The sequence below is a fragment of the Anomaloglossus baeobatrachus genome, chromosome 3 (assembly GCF_048569485.1).
Source record: "Anomaloglossus baeobatrachus isolate aAnoBae1 chromosome 3, aAnoBae1.hap1, whole genome shotgun sequence".
Classification (NCBI taxonomy): Eukaryota; Metazoa; Chordata; class Amphibia; order Anura; family Aromobatidae; genus Anomaloglossus; species Anomaloglossus baeobatrachus.
The window spans coordinates 43109667-43130240 of NC_134355.1; the positions used below are offsets into that span (position 1 = coordinate 43109667).

General features: G+C 47.7%; 1 protein-coding gene across 1 annotated transcript; it reads right to left on the minus strand.

Annotated features, from left to right (window-relative positions):
- Positions 1-797: 797 nt before the first annotated feature.
- Positions 798-19452, minus strand: NENF (neudesin neurotrophic factor). Its single transcript, XM_075339158.1, is given in 5 exon segments — positions 798-6767; positions 12346-12449; positions 14851-14877; positions 14880-14910; positions 19261-19452. Coding segments are annotated over 5 exon segments (531 nt in total). The 3' UTR covers positions 798-6590.
- Between the last annotated feature and the right edge of the window lie 1122 nt (positions 19453-20574).

Sequence of the window (20574 nt, forward strand, 5' to 3'; positions counted from 1 at the left end):
GGATAACCAATATCGTCTGATAACTAATCAACCCGTTCAATAAATGCCTCCCACCATAGAAAACAAATAAACCCCAAAATAAAAAGTTTCCTTTACACTCTGCATATTATACATATTATAAACCGCGGCTCTGACAATATTCCACGCTTACACAATGAGGTATATGAATCTGCAGACAGCATCTATGCAATAATGGGGGGATTATAGTGGTCTACACATTATAGCTATGCTGCACACTTCTGCAATCTGGAGCTTCTAAATGGGAAAAGTAAAGGGGTATTCTCAAGTTTGGACGTTATCCCGCATCAGTTTCTGTCATTCTCCGAGATCTATAATGTTTCTATCTTCGCCGTCAATGGAGCTGTGTGACGTCGTATCTAACGCTGACAAGCTGAAGGTTTCATTAATGCGATTTTGGGGTAGAAGCAAGCAAAATCTCCCTTTTTTCGCGAACAGTATGGTTTGAGAATCTTAAAAAATAAATATAAAAAATATATATATATATATATATATATATATATATATATATATATATATATATATATATATATATAAAAACGATACATATACATATTATATATATCATTTATATATATATATATATATATATATATATATATATATATATATATATATATATATATATCTATAAAAAATGATACATATAATATATATTTATTATATAGGTAATCTTGTAAGATGTTCCAGCAGGTAAGAAGACTTCAGGTAGTAGTGCAAAAATCCAGTTTTATTGAGCAAATTTAAAAGATTCCAGGGCTCAATTAGTAAAGTGTTTCGGTGGTGTAAAAGCAGCCTTCTTCACGGTCTCTGAGCTTGAGACCGTGAAGAAGGCGGCTTTTACACCGCCGAAACACGTAGTCTGCAACAGCATGTATCCTGCACTTTACTAATTGAGCTCTGGAATCTTTTAAACTTGCTCAATAAATTTGGATTTTAGCACTACTACCTGCTGGAACTTCTTACAAGATTACCTCTATTGCTGGATGTGTTCCCAGTCTTGATCCGTGCAACCAAGTAAGACCAGGTATTATTAAACCGGAGCTCCGAGGTCAGCTGGTCTATTGTTATATGTTGATATATATTATATACACACCACACCACTCCCTCAGCAACACCCACATCCAATCCGGAGGCAGCTGAGCAAAGAGGTGGGCGGGACATGCCGAGGAGGAAATAGGAAGCAGCCGTATCTCCCAGCCTGCAGGGGCAGCGAGGGGAGGGAGAAAGTACTACAGAGTATGAAAAGAGAAGAAGTGCAAGGCTGCTGCTGGGGTGTATATAGAGGTTTTGACTTGTGAGGTGTATATAAAGGCTTTGACTTGTGGGGTGTATATAAAGGCTGCTCGGGTGTACATTCTGGGGTGTATATAAAAGGAGTCTGTGTGCAGCGGTGTCTGTGTGAGACGAATCAGCGAAGCGTGGTTCAAATCCCGCGCCAATTCGAGGTCGGACTGAGTCTGTCGCTGATTGGGTGCACCAGCCGCCCGCGCCCAGTGACGCGGGATTTCCGTTACACACAAACAGAATTAGACAAAATATATATATGTTTTTTTGTTTTTTTTAAATGTTCGCCCAGGGAGATATTAGCCCTTCCTCCAAATGTTTTGCAATTCTCTTGATCTCCACGATGACTGAAAAGTGAAATTTTAGATTTTATGAACCCAGGCAACCCATGTGCTACCTGCATCGCGCTTCTTTCAGGGTGCTCTTATCACCATTTTAATGGGTGCACAATGTTCTCTAAAAGTGCACAGGATGTAGCAATGTGTAAAAAAAGATCTCTAAAGTGGGCTTTACACACTGCGATATCGGTCCTGATATCGCTAGTGTGGGTACCCGCCCCCCATCTGTTGCGCGACACGGGCAAATCGCTGCCCGTGTCGCACAACATCGCCCAGATCCATCACACATACTTACCTGCCCGGCGACGTCGCTGTGACCGGCGAACTGCCTCCTTTCTAAGGGGGCGGTCCGTGCGGCGTCACAGAGTGGCCGCCCAATAGCAGCGGAGGGGCGGAGCTAAGTGGGACGTAACATCCTGCCCACCTCCTTCCTTCCGCATAGCGGCTGGGAGGCAGGTAAGGAGAGCTTCCTCGTTCCTGCGGTGTCACACGGAGCGATGTGTGCTGCCGCAGGAATGAGGAACAACTTCGTTACTGCTGCAGTAGCGATTTTTTGAGAATGGACCCCCATGTCACCGATGAGTGATTTTGCACGTTTTTTGCAACGATGCAAAATCGCTCATCGGTGACACACGCAACGGCATCGCTAATGCGGCCGGATGTGCGTCACCAATTCTGTGACCCCAACGAGTTCGCATTAGCGATGTCGTAGCGTGTAAAGCCCCCTTTAGTAAAACATGGCTGCATTCTTTCCAAATCAGCGCTACCCCTGACCACAGGTTGTGTTTGGTATTGCAGATGATGTCCATTTACTTAAACAGTGCTGAGGTGACAACAGACACAACCTGTGGATAAGCAGGCTGTTTTAGGAAGAAAGCAGCCATGTTTTTCTAATGTCTAAGTCTGAACTGTACTTTCAACAAACTTCATAAACCAATGATGACAGTAGCAGGGGTCATCAGCTGACCCCCAGCTATCATGGCAACCCATCGGCGCCTTTCGATCACATCGTGGGCCCGAAGAATGATGTGCTTCCCGCCGGCGTGTTAAATCCCGCTGTTAGAGATTAACAGCAGGATTTAACTAGTTAATAGCCGCAGGTGAATCGGAGATTAGAGGCACATGGTGCATGATTAAATCCACTGATATGTGGGGGGGAAAGATGCGGGCTCAGTTTGAAAGCCAGAATCAAAGGCAGGGACATGACCTAATGCGGGCGTCACACGAGACGATCTATCGTGCGATATGTCGTCAGGGTCACGGTTTTCGTGACGCACATCCGACATCGTTTGCGACGTCGTTTCGTGTGTTACACCTCCAAGCGACGCTGAATCGGTCACAAATCGTGAGTCGTGTACTCGTTGCTTATTTTTAAAACATCGTTTATTTTTCATGGCACCGGTTGTTCATCGTAGCCAGGGCAGCACACATCGCTCCGTGTGACACCCCGGGAATGATGAACACAGCTTACCTGCGTCCCGCCGGCAATGCGGAAGGAAGGAGGTGGGCGGGATGTTTATGTCCCGCTCATCTCCGCCCCTCCGCTTCTATTGCCCGGCTGCCGTGTGACATCGCTGTGACGCCGAACGTCCCTCCCCCTTCAGGAAGAGAATGTTCGCCGCCCAAAGTGACGTCGTCCAGCAGGTAAGTACATGTGACAGCGGTTTAACGACTTTGTGCGACACGGGCAGCGATTTGTCCGTGACGCACAAACGACGGGGGCGGGTACGATCGCTCGTGCAATCGCACAATCGGTCGTCCTGTGTGACGCTCGCATAAGACGCAAGTTTATGTCATATTTTGAAGGGGTTAATAGTTCTTGTAGTAATAAGGCCTTGTCTTCTTTGAGGAGTGAACCTTTCTTTCTCCAGATGAAGGGAGCGTCTTCTTGGCTTTTACAGGATACTCATATCCCCCACCCCTAACCCGATATTTACCTTGGTTACCAGTGCACGCAGCTACATGTGCACAAAGCAGGGAACAGCGCACACCGCTTAGCGCTAGCTCCCTGCTCTCCTAGTTACAGCACACATCGGGTTAATTACCCGATGTGTGCTGCAGCTACATGTGCACAAAGCAGGGAACAGCGCACACCGCTTAGCGCTAGCTCCCTGCTCTCCTAGTTACAGCACACATCGGGTTAATTACCCGATGTGTGCTGCAGCTACATGTGCACAGAGCAGGAGGCGGCACTGACAGTGAGAGCGGCGGAGGCTGGTAACAAAGGTAAATATTGGGTAACCAAGGACAGGGCTTCTTGGTTACCCGATGTTTACCGTGGTTACCAGTGTCCGCAGCAGCCGGCTCCTGCTGCCTGCACATTCAGTTGTTGCTCTGTCGCTGTCACGCACAGCGATCTGTGCTTCACAGCGGGACAGCAACAACTAAAAAATGGCCCAGGACATTCAGCAACAACCAACGACCCCACAGCAGGGGCCAGGTTGTTGCTGGATGTCACACACAGCAACATCGCTAGCAACGTCACAAAAGTTGTTCGTTAGCAGCGATGTTGCTTAGTGTGACGGGGCCTTAAGACTAAATAAATGTAGTCTTTCCAATCTTTCCCTATAAATAAGATCCTTCATGCCTCTTATCAGTTTTGTGGATCTCCTTTGTACCTTTTCCAGCTCCTTTCTATGGATTGGTGCCCAGAACTGAACTGCATATTCCAGGTGTATGGTAGTATTACGTCCCTGTCCTACATGTTCATACCTCTTAACACATAATATTCTGCTAGCTTTAGAAGCCGCTGATTGACACTGCATGCTGTTATTTAGTCTGATCTACAAGTACTGTACACCCAGATCCTTCTCTACAAGTGACTCTCCTAGTTTTATGGCCGCAGGTTATTACTGCTCACGTTCCTTCCATGCTTTGCCTGCTTTTCTATGTGCGCCAACTAAGGAATGAAGAGTAGGAATCACTCTCTGTGTACAGTGAATGGAAGACATCATAGCAGCTAGTCTCCTTCCACCAGCTCAGAGTGAATTGCAAATTAGAGATAAAGCCTACAGCAGGGGAAACTGGTGAAAATGCAGCTTACAATAGTGCGATTTCTTATATACACACACACGCAGGGGACAGCTTATTCTGAAAAGTTATTTGAAAGTACAGTTATCTTTTATAAAAGCACCACTCCAGCGTTTTATATTATTGCATAGCTGGAGTGATGCTTTAAATCTAAGTCCCCCTTCCCCCAGTCTTATACTCACCTTTCATCACCGCTGCTCCGTCAATTTGTGAGCTGCCGGCAGATCCAGTATTTCATGGATCGCGCTGGAGGTCACAACTCAAAAGTCTATGAGAGCCTCGTTCTGGCTCTCATAGAGTTGCATTGGGAGTTTGTGATGCAACTTCTGACTTACGGCCAGTCAGACATTATGGGCAGAAGACGGCGCCGCAGGATCGGAGCAACGTCAGTAAATGGTGAAGCTGACGGAAAATGAGTATATGACAGGGGACAGGGGATTTAAAGAGCAACTCCAGCACTGAGGAAAAAAACCCAAAACACTGGAGTAGAGCTTTAAGTTAAGGGTGGTCACAGGTGATTGTATGTGTGTGATGGTGTCAAATATCTAATAAGATACCTAATTTTTTATCTTCCAGGGCTTTATTTATACTACACACCACCAAACAAAATCATTGCTAAATTGGACCCAATGGTTTTGGGTTCCTGTGCTCCAGACTATAAACTATGGAGCATGTATCCCCTTCCCATTCTTAATTTACCTTTCCAATGAGGACTACTCCCCCCCTCCCATGTAAGGTTGAATAAAGCTTGGTGGGAGGTCATGAAGTAGTGGTTTCCATCAAACTTATGCGGGCGTCACACGGTACGATATATCGGGCGATATGTCGTCGGGGTCACGTCGTTAGTGACGCACATCCGGCATCGTTTGACATATCGTAGCGAGTGACAGCTACGAACGACAGTGAACAAGCAAAAATACTCACCTTATCGTTGCTCGTTGACACGTCGCTCATTTTCATAATCTCGTTCCTCCTTCTGGGCGCCGGTTGTTCGTCGCTCTCGTGGCAGCACACATCGCTCCGTGTGACACCACAGGAGCGACGAACAAAGCTTACCTGCGTCCCGCCGGCTATGAGGAGGAAGGAGATGTTTACGTCCCGCTCATCTCCGCCCCTCCGCTTCTATTGGCCGGCTGCCGTGTGATGTCGCTGTGACACCGAACGTCTCTCCCCCTTCAGGAAGTGGATGTTCGCTGCCCACAGCGAGGTCGTCTGGGAGGTAAATATGTGTGACGGGGGTAACGACTTTGTGCGCCACGGGCAACTAATTGCCCGTGACGCAACAAACGACGGGGGCGGGTGCGATGGCTTATGCGATCGCCCGATTTATCGTCCCGTGTGACGCCCGCATTAGTCTAAGTACTTCGGACTCATTTACAGGCAAAAACAGAACCAAGCAAAGGAAAGTGTAAAAATGCCTCCAAAATCACAGTTCAGTACTTTTACACGAAGAGAGAAAGACCCCCCTTTGCCATAGACCTCATAGAGCACTACTACATACGGTGCCTTGTTTTAATTTCCTCCCCCTATAGAAACATGAATATTCCTTCATCTTCAGGACCAGAAGATATAAAGTCATTAGAATAAGATAATAGCACCTAAACCCAACAAATGTAAAGTCTACAGTAAAATCACTCCCAGGATACAACTATCACACCAATAGGAAAAAAAAAAAAAGTTTTAGCTCTCGATGTTCCCAAATTTAAAAGGGTTTATCCAAAACTAGAAAAAAAGATGTCTGCTTCTTTTACATTAGCCAGCACCATCTAAAGGCTTCATCGGGGATTGCAGTATTCAAGTAAGTGGTGCCGAGTGCCGATACCAGACACCAGCCATGACCAGGAGCGCTGCCGATTCACTTTTTCTAATTTTGGAAACCTCTTTATCGGCATCATTTTACTTTGCCGATGATAATCTTTAAAATTCATCTTTGATCTTAAAGTGCGGTTGATCCTCAGGTTTAAAGCTTGAGTCGGGCCTGCCATCTTTATTCAGGATTCGCTGGGCCGTGTACCCCACAATCGGGTATTTCTTCTTATACACGCTCTCAAAAATGTCATCTAGAGACTTCAACTGTTCCTCAGTGAGGCCGGTCTGAAGAAAAATGAGAAAATTCAATATCAATGCATCACAATTTTTGAGAAACCCTAAATAGCAAAGGTCTAATATTTTATAAATTACAAATAGAATACATAAAAAGTTGTCACTGTGTACATATATTACTTATCCTCCCTGATCCTGAGTTACATCCTGTATTATACTTCAGAGCTGCACTCACTATTCTGCTGGTGCAGTCACTGTGTACATATATTACTTATCCTCCCTGATCCTGAGTTACATCCTGTATTATACTTCAGAGCTGCACTCACTATTCTGCTGGTGCAGTCACTGTGTACATATATTACTTATCCTCCCTGATCCTGAGTTACATCCTGTATTATACTTCAGAGCTGCACTCACTATTCTGCTGGTGCAGTCACTGTGTACATACATTACTAATCCTGAGTTACATCCTGTATTATACTTCAGAGCTGCACTCACTATTCTGCTGGTGCAGTCACTGTGTACATATATTACTTATCCTCCCTGATCCTGAGTTACATCCTGTATTATACTCCAGAGCTGCACTCACTATTCTGCTGGTGCAGTCACTGCGTACATACATTACAGTTCAAAAGTTTAGGGTCACTTAGATATTTCTTTATTTTTGAAAGAAAAGCACATTATTTTTTTTTTCAATGAAGCTACCATTACATTAAACAGAAATTCACTCTATACACTGTTAATGTGATAAATGACTATTCTCGCTGCAAATGTCTGGTTTTTAATGCAATATCTACATAGGTGTATAGAGACCCATTTCCAACAAATACCACTCCAGTGTTTTAATGGTACATTGTGTTTGCTGTGTTAGAAGGCTAATGGATGTTTAAAAATCCCTTGAAAACCCTTGTGCAAGTATGTTAGCACAGCTGAAAAAAGTTTTGCTGATTAGAGAAGCTAAAAAATTGACCTTACTTTGAGCTAGTTGAGAATCTGCAGGATTATATTTGTTGGTTCCATTAAACTGTCAAAATGGCCAGAAAAAGAGAACTTTCATGTGAAACTCAACAGTCTATTCTTGTTCTTAGAAATGAAGGCTATTCGATGCGAGAGACTGCCAAGAAACTGAAGATTTACTACAATGGTGTGTTCTACTCCCTTCAGAGGAGAGCACAAACAGGCTCTAACCAGAGTACAAAGAAGTGGGAGGCCGCGCTGCACAACTGAGCAACAAGACAAGTACATTAGAGCCTCTAGTTTAGGAAAGCGACGTATCGCAGGTCCTCAACTGGAAGCTTCATTAAATAGTACCCGCAAAACGCAAAGAACTGTTATGGACAGACGAATTGAAGTTTGAGGTGTTTGGATCACACAGAAGAACATTTGTGAGATGCAGAACTACAGAAAAGATGCTGGAAGCGTGCCTGACGCCATCTGTCAAGCATGGTGGAGGTAATGTGATGGTATGGGGTTGCTTTGGTGCTGGTAAAGTGGGAGATTTGTACAATGTAAGGCTCTGTGCGCACTGGGAAATGGAATTTTCTTGAGAAAATTCCGCATGCTCTCAAAGATTACCGCACCCGCGGTAAAAAACCGCGGGAAACCGCACCCGAAAACCGCATGCGGTTTGCTGCGGTTTTACCGCGGTATTGTTCGCGGTATTGCCGCGGTTTTGCCGCGTGCGGGTTGGGATGTGCTTTATTGCATTCAATGCAATAAAGCACATTGAAGAAAAAAAAAAAAAAAATACATTTAATTCTGATAGTAGATAGACAGAAGAATAGATAGAGGGATAGATAGAGGACAGATCGCTACATTTCCCACGGTCGGCAGTGAGTTCACATTACCGGCCGTGGGAAATGACCGGTAATTACCTCTGCTGTCTGCTGCATTCAGCCTGTGTCTGTGACAGTCGCGGCTGGATGTCAGCAGTGCAGGACGCCGGAGCCGGAGCTGTGGATGTCGGAGCGGTGGATTACGCCGGAGCTTTGTTTGGGGGGGGGGTTAATAAAATGGTGAACGAGGCTTGTTGGTTTTATTTAAAATAAAGGATTTTTCGGTGTCTGTGTTTTTTTCACTTTACTTACGGGCTGATCATGTCAGCTGTCACATAGACGCTGCCATGATCAAGCCTGGGGTTAATGGCGGTGGTCCCCCATCACCATTAACCCCTTGTATTACCTTGCCACCACTGCTACACGGTGGCAAGAAGAGCCGAGGACACGCCGGTGCTGCCGCATATTGCATGCGACAGTCCCGGGGCAGCTGCGGCTGATATTCTCGGCTGCGGGAGGGGGAGTGAGGCGGGGGACATTATCCCTGCCCCTCTCCCTCCCCAGCCTGAGAATACCGGGCCGCCGCTGTGTGCTTACCTCGGCTGGAAGGTAAAATATGCAGCGGAGCCCACGTTCTTTTTTTCCTATATTTCCGTTTTCTTTCTATGTGTGTTCTATGTCTGTGTTCTATGTCTGTGATGTGTGTGTGTGTGTGATGTGTTTGTGTTTACTCTCTGCTCCGCTTCCTCTTCCTGTAATGACATCACTTCCCTGCAAAACCGCAAGCAAGCGATGTACATTACCGGAGGTAAACCGCGAAATACCGCAGGGAATAACGCAGGAAAACGCAGTGAACCGCACAGAATTTGCTGCCTGCGTTATTCCCTGCGGGATTTCATGATTAACATTGAGTCAATGGAGTGAAATCCCGCAGCGATGTGCGGAAAAGAAGTGACATGCACTTGTTTTTGCTGCGGGATTCCCGCAGCAAAACATGCAGCTGTCAAATTCCGCCCAGTGCGCACAGGATTTTTTTTCTCCATAGGATTTGCTGGTGATTCACTGCAGAGATGTTATGAACATTTTCTGCAGCGAAACATGCAGCAAATCCGCGGAAAATCCGCGGCAAAATCCGGTAGGTGCGCACATAGCCTAAAAGGGATTTTGAATAAGGAAGGCTATCACTCCATTTTGCAACGCCATGCCATACCCTGTGGACAGCATTTGATTTTAGTCAATTTCATCCTACAACAGGACAATGACCCAAAGCACATTTCCAAATTATGCATGAAATATTTAGGGAAGAAGCCGGCAGCTGGTATTCTATCTGTAATGGAGTGGCCAGCCCAGTCACCAGATCTCAACCCTATTGAGCTGTTGTGGGAGCAGCTTGACCGTATGGTGCTCAAAAAGTGTCCATCAAGCCAATCCAACTTGTGGGGAGGAGGAAGCATGGGGGGGGAAATATCTCCAGATTACCTCCGCAAATTAACAGCGAGAATGCCAAAGGTCTGCAAAGCTGGAATTGCTGCAAAGGAGCATTCTGTGCCGAAAGCAAAGTGTGAAGAGAAAAGTATTATTTCAAGTAAAAATCATTATTTCTAACCTCGTCACTGTCTGGATGATATTCTCTATTCATTATGCAACTCATTTCATAAATAAAAGTATGATTTTTCATGGAAAAGAAAATTGTCTGGGTGACCCCAAACTTTTGAACTGTAGTGTACATACATTACTTATCCTGTGCTGATCCTGAGTTACACCCTGTATTATACTCCAGAGCTGCACTCACTATTCTGCTGGTGCCTATATTTATAACTTTACTTGTACTGGTCTGGACTTAAAACTCTATATACTTAAAATTAAAATGACGGTTACGTTTTAATTAATAGTGCACATGAAAATAAGCAACTTTGTAATATATCTTATCAGAGAAATTTGCTTCTTTCTCGGCCAGAATTGATCGGTCATTATCAACATTCTCAATTCTGAGGTAAAATCTGTATTCAGTGAACATTTTACCATTGCTGAGATAGGAGATGGCAGTTAGTGCTGATGAGATTCTATAGAGATAGAAGAGGGAGAAGGTGTGGACCTCTGCTGTAGCTCCTCCCTCTTCCTGTAGCTCCTCCCTCTGCCATAGAATCTCATCAGCACCAACTGCCATCTGCTAGCTCAGTAATGGGAAACTCTTCACTGAATACAGATTTTACCTCAGAATCAAGAATTTTGATAATGACCGATCAATTCCAGCAAAGAAGCAAATTTGTCTGATAAGGATACTTTCACACTTGCGTTGTTTTCCTTCCGTTACAATCCGCCCTTTTGGAAAACAGCGGAATCCGTTAACGGATTCTGCTGTTTCCCATAGACTTGTATGGATGACGGATTGTGCCAAAAGGACCTGCGTTGCTTCCGCTGGGTGACGCCCCGTTGCTTCCGCCCAGCAGGAGGAACGCAGCATGTAACGTTGTTTTGAGTAGCGGAATCCTCAGGATTTCAATGCGCATGCTCTTTGTTTTTTTTTTTAAATCACAAACTTTATTTTGTCTCGCGGTGGCCGAACGTTCAGCTGAGTGCCCGCCCGCCGGCAAGTGACAGTGCTCAGCTGAGCGCCCGCTGGCATGCACGGCCGCCGGCAAGTGACAACGCTCAGCTGAGCGCCCGCTGGCATGCATGGCCGCCGGCAACTGACAGCGCTCAGCTGAGCGCCCGCTGGCATGCATGGCCGCCGGCAAGTGACAGTGCTCAGCTGAGCGCCCGCTGGCATGCATGGCCGCCGGCAACTGACAGCGCTCAGCTGAGCGCCCGCCCGCCGGCTATTGAGAGCGATCAGCTGATCGTTCACAATAGTCTGCTGCCGGTAAAACTGTAAAGAAAAAAAAAAAAAAAGCTTTCCGTTGTTTTGTACGATCCGTAGCATCTGTTGTGCCACTATATGCAACGCATCCGTTGCATGCGTCACACAACACAATGCAACGGATGCCGTCCAACGCAAGTGTGAAACTAGCCTAAGATAAATTACAAAGCTTCTTATTTTCATGTGAACTATTGATTTATGAAATAAAAATTAAAGTGACGGTTACACTTTAAGAAATGCAAGTAGGCTGAACCCGACATTTTATGGTAGACCGTTTTCACCAAAGTCACACAATGACAACAGAGGGTCCAACAGAGGATGTCAGAGGAGAACATTACAGAGCATGCTGAATTATAAAGGGACCCTGTCACGTCGAAGAATACTATTAACCTGCAGATATGGGGTTAATCTACAGGTTAATCGCATTGTGAACCTGCCCAGAGCCTGCACATTAAACACGGCTGCGGGGTGGCAGCGTTTGGGTTTCAGTCATGCAGGCGGCGCCGGGTCAGTCACTACTCTGTGTATGGAGAGTGGAGGCTGTAACTGCCCCCGCACTGACTGACAGCTTCCTCTAATGCTGTGCGGCTGTTAGTCAGTGCAGGGAGTGTGGTTATAGCCGCCGCTCTCCATAAATAGAGCGCTGACTGAATCAGCGTGGGCGCCGCCCCAGTGACTGAATGCGGAATGCTGCTGGGAGGGTTAAAGTATATTTCCTCCCGGCAGTGTAGTGTAAAGTGCAGGTGCCGGGCAGGTTTCAAACGCTATAAATCTGCAGATTAACCCTATATCTACAGGTTAATAGCATTTTTGCATGTGACAGGTTCCCTTTAACTTTTGATCTTTTTGTTACTTTGGGTGATAAGTTGGCAGACAGACACTTATTCCACTCTCCCCATTGAAGTCATGCACGCTCAGCTGAGAAGAGCGCTGACATTAATCTCCTGAGTTTATGTTCTCCTTCGCTCTCGCTTTCCTTAGCTGCTGTCCTTACCGTGTCAGCAATAAGGTCTTCTGGCTCCAGAGACATCTTGGCCACAGCCCGGGTAGAGTCCTTTCCTGCCAGTTTATTATAAGGGGCTCCCTTCCCATAGAACTCTGTGAAACATACAATGTCATCATTAATCACTAACAAGCGAGTAGAAACGAATACCTGACAAATCCTCGAGGCGGATAAATCATATGGACAGTTGATTGATGGAGTGGTTTCAGACTAGTCACATATTCCTAGTGAAATCAGCAGGTTAATAGGACTTTAAAGGGAATCTGTCAGTATAGAATGACTGTTCAAACCAAGCACAGGTGCTCAGTGCAACCCTGTCATAGCCGAACAGTTCAGTGCGTCTTCAGACCTGATTGTTTTCCAGCTATCGGTGCCAGACTCCGGTTCATGTAAAATCAGAGCTGACAATCAACGAGGAGGAAGGTAGGAAGGTACAATGAATTGACAACGGTGCACTGAGCGCCGATGCTGGCTTTCAACAATCATTTTGTGCTGCCTCTTTCTGCTCCCTTTTGTAAGAGTTTAAAGAAATGTAATTGCTTTCTTCCAGAAAGAGCGCTATCCTTGTCCATGGTTGTGTGTGGTAATGCAGCTCACCCCATAGACAAGGCCATGTCTGTTTCAGGAAGGAAGGTGCCATACTTTAAAGGGAACCAGTCAGGTGCAGTATACACCCAGAACCAGGAGCAGTTCTGGGTGTATATTGCTAATCCCTGCCTAACCGTCCCTGTATACACTAGCATAGATAAAGAGATCTAATGCATGCGCAGCATCACAGGATGATCTCACTCGCCTCTCCGCTGCCATCACCGCCCGATGCTGGATTTTGGCTTAGTACACATCACCCCGGAATTTCGGTCATGTGCACTACTTCGGTATGAAGCCGGGGCGTGTACACCCAGCTTCATAGTGCGCATGACCGAAACTCCGGAGTCATGCGCATTGAGCCGAAATCCAGCGTCGGGCGGCGATGGCAGTGGAGAGGTGCGTGAGATCATCCTGTGATGCTGCGTATTCATTAGTATGATAGCATGCCCACAGGGGTGTACTAACATGCTAATGGGGGCGACTGGCCGGGGAAGCACCTCCCAGGAACTAATCCCTGCGCTCATTTGCATACGATAAAAGATCTTTACAAATACTGTTTCTAAAGATCTCTCTAGCTATGCTACTAGATACAGGGATAGTTAGGCAGGTGTGCCGCCCCCGCGTCAGCAGCCGGGCTGCTCGGATCCAGATCCGCAGTGGCTCAAGGGGGTCTCCGGACCCGGGGGTCGTGCGGCCATTTGAATAAAGGGGGGTTATGTACAGGGGATGATATGGACAGTTCGTGATGCCACCCGTGGTGTGTGGTAAGGGTGAAGTACCACCGCTGCGACAAGGAGTACCCGGTGGCGATGGTATGGGCAGCCAGGTGTTTAACCCCTCCACGGGTAGAGGGGGATGCCCCGGGACTCGGTGTTGATAGGGGGAAGGTGCCGTCGGGCCGGTAGAGGTTAATTGCGCACTCACTCAGTCCAATAACACTGACAACCGTGGTAAACCATAGTTCTTGATGCCACTGCAGCAGGGAGGGAGCACGCCTGGATTCCGTGTTCGTTGGTGTTGCTTGTTAGCCTGTGACCTTAACCTTGGCACCTTTTTCTACAGTTTGGTCCCATTCAGCTTGAAACTAAAACGGGTCCCGCTCATCTGTATGGCTAACGGAGTGCGCTTGCTCTCAGGGTTCACGCTTGGGATTTTCTGGACTATGTAGTGGGAAAATCCTATCCCCCTCGTTGCGCTAGTACCCCGATTTTGGAGCGGGTGGAGAACGGATCTTGAAGGCTCCGTCCTCGTTGGGTGAATTACCAGGACGCCTGAAGCTACTTCCTGGCCTGGGGTGCACGTACCCCGTCGTATCCTGGCCCCTGCCCGGTGATGGCACAAGGCTGCCGGCTGTCCTCCTTGACACACTGTGCCCCTTGTCACGATCCCCTGCGACCGGGGTCTAGCTTCTACCAGGCCCAGACCAACGTCTGCCACTTAGTAGCTCATGGAGCCCAGCTACTGACCTCTCCTTACGAGAGTCACTTCTCAACTCACTCGTGACCTCTCCTCTTGAGAGTCACTTCACAACTGACGGTCTCCTAACACTCCTGACCTCCCCTTAACCAACCCCCCAAGTGACTGGCCCTATTCCCTTCAGGCCGTCCACTGGTGTGTCTGGTGGGTGTGGTGCAGAGTGTTTCTAGGGTTTTGATTAGCTTGTTCTTAGCAACACCAAAGGTCAGGGACCCGTAACCAAGGAGGAGGTGGATATTGTACAGAAGGGCAGATTGCACAATACCCTGTGATGACCTGATAGGCCAGGGCGTCACACAGGGATTAGCAATATGTACCCAGAACTGCTCCTGGGTGTATATTGGACTTGACAGGTTCCTTTTAACTTCAGCTTTCTATTAATACAGGTGTGCACAGAGAAGACAAAAGATTTTTTAAAAGAAGGAACATCACCTTTTCCAGCTGAAACATCAAAGACGGCCCTTTTACTGCCATATATATGGGCTGATCCTCCTGTGGAGAAGATGATAAATCCATCATAATGACCATGTAGGTCCAGACAGTACAAGCGGGTCTGACTTCTTTATGTCAGACATATGATATGACTTCTTTATGTATTGCGCATTTCGTTAGCTACCATATTTTGGTATTACTCTGAATAAGTGAGACTCAAACCGGTAAAACTTTAAAATCTCATCAGATTTGGTAATATGGGTGCCTCAAAATACCATTGCTAGAGAGACCACCCACATATTTGGAAGGATCGTGATGCAGATAGGGGTGTAAAGGGAATATAGGAGGTTGTGTGGGGCTGGGGGGTGTTACAGAAGGATCTCCATGGGTGGGTAGACAAAAGAGACTCCTTTCTGCCAAGGTTTTCTGCCGCCTACAGTCATGAAGGGTGTACACCCCAAGCTTGAGCATCATTTAGGGCAAAAGACAAAACAAAGAGGGAAGGGTCCTGACTGCAGTCAATGTGGTTTGAAAACTTTGGGTTATACGTTCTCATTGCTATTCTTCTTCCCTTCTTTCAGAGTCTGGTTAGGTCGGGACTAAACTTTTGGGTGCAGGGCATTGTTGTGTACCAGGGGAGTCAGCTCCAGTCGCTTGCTCCTCTTACCAGATAACTACATGGTTGACTTTCTGTTCCCGCTTACTGTTTCGGATTCCGGATGTTACACACGTTTTACGGTTCAAAGAAAATGATTATGTGGAGAAAGGAATAATAAGGCTGTGGTCGACCCCGTCCATTAAAAGAGTAATGTGGCCAGTGTATTATTGGAGCGCTGAATTATCGGAGGGAGGCAACTCTGCAGTCATACAACCACAAAGGAAAAGAGCTTCAAGCGGGGCTGGGACTAACAATGGAGGAGTGAATTGCCACCTCGCCTGGATTTACTGATTCAGTGAGTGACATGTCACTTATTAAAGTATTTTCTTGTGGGAGGGAAGCTGCACCCTTAAGAAAAATGGGCACTGCTTTGTAGACGTTTTTCACTCTGCTTATGGTGCAAAATCTGCACTTAAAACTTTGAGTTAGCATACGTAAGGCTATGTTCACATGTTGCTTTTTTTCCTTCAGCAAAACCTGCTTTTTTAGGCCTCTTTCACACGTTCGTGAAAATCACGTACGTTTTTCATGGACATGTCAAAGGTGCGTATTGCCCTGCGTGAGCCGTGTTTATGGCACACGTGTGTTCTCCGTGATAACACATGGAGAACGGGAACGTTCTGCTCACCTGTCCCTGGCGTCGCTGTTCGTGGTGCTGATCTTCGGTCTCCGGTCCTGCCCACTCCCCGCTGCTGCTGCTGCTTCCGGCCGCAGTGAAGTGAATATTCAATTAGCATAATGAGCAGGGGTCGGCAGCAAGTGACAGCAGCGAAAGAGACTGCAGGGCTGGAGAAGGTGAGTAAAGTTTTTTTTTTTTTCTCAAACACGTGTGTTTTCTCTGGTGCGTGTCACATGGAACACATCCGTGTGGTCCGTTTGCGTTCCGTGTGACACCCGTGATGAGAAAACCGGACATGTGTGCGTGTGGAGCACACGGGCACACGTATGTTCCACACGGAAACACGTTCCATGGCAGAATACACACGTGAGCGCAGACCCATTGATTTTAATGGGTCTACGTGTGCCCGTGTCTCCGGTACGTGAGGAAACTGACCAAACACGTACCAGAGGCACGGACGTGTGAAAGAGGCCAAGAGAGCAGGTTTTGATGCAGAAAATAACATGTGTAGGGTGCAGATCTTCTGCGTCGTCATGGACTGGCCTGGCCCGGGCTCGTGACCCCGAGACATACAGAAGGGAGGAAAGGCGGTGGACGGGAGGAAGGCTGGAGGATGGGGGTGGCAGTGATGATGAGAAAAGTCTTTTTAGATCGTGACGCCACCTGTGGTACGCGGCCAGGAATGGGCCGCTGCTGCGGGTACTGCTCTCCGTGGCTGATGGTGAAGGTCGCAGCCAGGATGGTGTCACTCCCCACAGACGGAGCAGGGTTACCCCGGGGAGGATGACCGAGGACGGGGGTGGTGGTAGTCCCTGTTGGCGCCTCAGCGCTGGGCGCCGGTAAACGAGAGGCAGAGACAGGGGCTGCGTTTACAGGTCTTTTACTCACTGGTAGTTCAGGCGCTGCCCCAGAGTACCGGTCTCTGCCACTATGGGCTCCAGCTGATCCCGGATCCGTGGAAGGTCAGTTCCGTTGTGTGTCAGCCTGTGAGCCCTTCCTTCTTTGATGCACTAAGTATCGGATCCCCGTGGCGTGAAGCACTTGGGGATCCCGGTGTCCGTGAAATGTTCCGTTCTGTATGCTGATAGCGTGGTTCTGATGTGGGGCTGGTTGAAGACCTCAGCCCCGGATCCTATATGCTGTTTGGCTTCAGGAATAGTGGGACAGGTACGGTGACTTTTCTAGCCTGTTCCCGCGACCCTGGCAAAGTTGGTAGACAACGTGAAGTGCGCTTGCCTTAGGGTTCTGTACCCTGACAGCACCGGTCCTATGGAAGCAGCCTCCTACTTCTCCCCAGCGACTGTGTTGAAACGCCTTGGCCCACAGAGCTGCCTCGCGTCACATTCGCTCTGCTCCGCGTCTGTAGTTGTTCCTTTTTTGTAGTTATATGTTCCAAGCTGTTGCCCCCAGTGGCTGCCACTGGCTGGTTCACTACGCTCATTTGGTCAACCTGCTCTTCCCACTGTGTGCTCCTCACTCCCCCTGGTGGTTGTTTCTCCCCGACCCTGAGTTCCGGTTTTAGTGGCTCGGGAGACCCTAGTGTGGTGGCATCCTGTAAACCCAACCGCTGTGGTGACCCCATTCTGTGACCCAACCCTGGCCCACTCCCAGTGGGGAGGGCAACCCACGATTTATGTATGTGTATGTTGGTGGAACTGGTGCTGACCTTCCTTGGACCCGGGATAAGTACTACACCCTAAAGGAGGTGCAGTACCCTATGTTGCCTGAAGCCTCAGGGGTGCCACATGTGAACATAGTCAAAGGCCAGGAACAGATAGCCATATGGAAAAGGGGACATGTTATGCCCTTGATTTGACTGGGTCCACATACAGCTCGATGAGATAGCAGACTGGTGCAGGAGCTGCCTGAATTTTCAAGCACTAATCCGGGTCTATAATCGTACACTAGATTGCCGGACCGTAGAAAACTCACTAGCGTGCTCGGGCACATGGTTCTTAATGGATCAGTGTGCTCTCTGTTAGGCCGGTTTCAGACGTCCATGTTTAATCAGGTACAAGCCACACGCATGGGTATGGTCACACATGTGACATCTGTGTTTCCATTCATGTGACATGTACCAGAGAAAACACGTCTTTGAATTAAAAAGATTTTCTATATTCACCTGTATCCAGCGCTGCTTTCTTCTGCTCTGCTGACCCCCCGCTAATTATGCTCATTGAATATTCACTGCACCTTGGACCTGGAAGCATCTTTGGGGACAGCATGATGACTCCTGACGAAACCCATGCTACAGCGGGTGTCACGATGGTGACTTCACGGGTTCATCGGGAACTTGGATGAGCTCCTGAAGTCACTGCACACACACTGCTTGCTGGATACTCACCTGTCCCCAGTGATGCTCCTGCTTCCAGGCCCTCAGTGTAGTGAATAATCAATGAATATATTAAGCGGGGGTCAGAAGCAGGAGACAGCAGAGCCGAAGAAAGCAGCGCTGGATACAGGTGAATATAGAACACTTTTTATTTCAAAGACCCCTATTTTCTCCAGTACGTATTACACTGATGTCACACGGATCACATCAGTGTGCGATCCGTGTGACACCCGTGCTCCCAGAGAAAAAACGGACATGTCTCCGTGTGTGCATGCGGGGCCACGCCAGTTCACACGGTCCATGTGAAAGCACAGATGTGTGTAACTCCAGAGAACATGGGCACGTGTGACATCCGTGTTAAAAATGGATGTCACACGCACGTACCTGTAACATGGACGTCTGAAACCGGCCTCCCAGATAGCGCACGTACAAGTAATATAGCAGTCTGAATCCGGACTCAGTCATTACTTTGCGGATTTGGTGTGGATTTGTGTGCAGAAAAACCTACAGTATAATACTACGCTCGGGTCTTGTAACGAACAGTCGGACGCACGGATGGGGTGGACTTGAGAACCGAGTATAATGGAAGTCAATGACGAACTCGAGCATTTTTTATGGAAAATCTTTCTGAAAGTTGCTTGAGTTCCCCATTGACTTCCATTATACTCGGGTACATGAGTCGCGTCCATTCAAGCACCGGACTGCTGGTTACAAGCAACCGAGCATGGTAGTGCTCGCTCATCACTAATGATAACATACAGTACACCAAACCGGCAAGAGGAATAGCAGCAGGATAGTTACCTGATCCCCATTGTACCTGGCCAGGTCCTCGTCAGTGAAGAGTCTGACCGGCGTATGCTGAGGACTCGTGCGCTGGACATCAGGGTCCTCATTCGCAGAGCAGAGAATGACTGCACCCAGGAACAGCACACACACAGCTCTGGGAGACACACACACAGCTCTGGGAGACACACACACAGCTCTGGGAGACATATTGAGCACAACTTCCTACAGAGGGCGGAGAGCAAGAATCCAACTGCAAGCTCGGCCCACAGATAACCCTTCCCCTGCCAGAGCTGTAGATGAAGTATGCTGAGCCCTAATCACACATGCAGGTTTTGATACAGCTTCTTGAACCGACATCAAGAGTGTATGCAAATCACAGGGAAACTTAAAGAGTAACGTTTTACATTTGTTTCATACACATGAATATAAGAAACTTCGTAACTAGTGATGAGCGGGCACTACCATGCTCGGGTGCTCTGTACTCGTAACTAGTGATGAGCGGGCACTACCATGCTCAGGTGCTCAGTACTCGTAACTAGTGATGAGCGGGCACTACCATGCTCGGGTGCTCTGTACTCGTAACTAGTGATGAGCGGGCACTACCATGCTCGGGTGCTCAGTACTTGTAACTAGTGATGAGTGAGCACTACCATGCTCGGGTGCTCTGTACTGGTAACTAGTGATGAGCGAGCACTACCATGCTCGGGTGCTCGGTACTCGTAACTAGTGATGAGCGAGCGCTACCATGCTCTGGTGCTCGGTACTGGTAACTAGTGATGAGCGGGCACTACCATGCTCTGGTGCTCTGTACTGGTAACTAGTGATGAGCGGGCACTACCATGCTCGGGTGCTCTGTACTGGTAACTAGTGATGAGCAAGCACTACCATGCTCGGGTGCTCTGTACTGGTAACTAGTGATGAGCGGGCACTACCATGCTCGGGTTCTCGACACTTGTAAATCTTTTTTTTTCTTTATATAGCGCTAATATATTCCGCAGCGCTTTAAATACATCAGGAACACTGTCCCCATTGGGGCTCACAGTCTAAAGTCCCTATCTGTATATCTTTGGAGTGTGGGAGGAAACCGGAGTACCCGGAGGAAACCCAAGCAAACACGGGGAGAACATACAAACTCCTTGCAGATGGTGTCCTTGGTGGGATTTGAACCCATGACCCCAGCGCTGTAAGATTGCAGTGCTAACCACTCAGCCACCGTGCCGCCCCTAACTAGTGATGAGCGGGCACTACCATGCTCTGGTGCTCTGTACTGGTAACTAGTGATGAGCGGGCACTACCATGCTCGGGTGCTTGATACTTGTAACTAGTGAT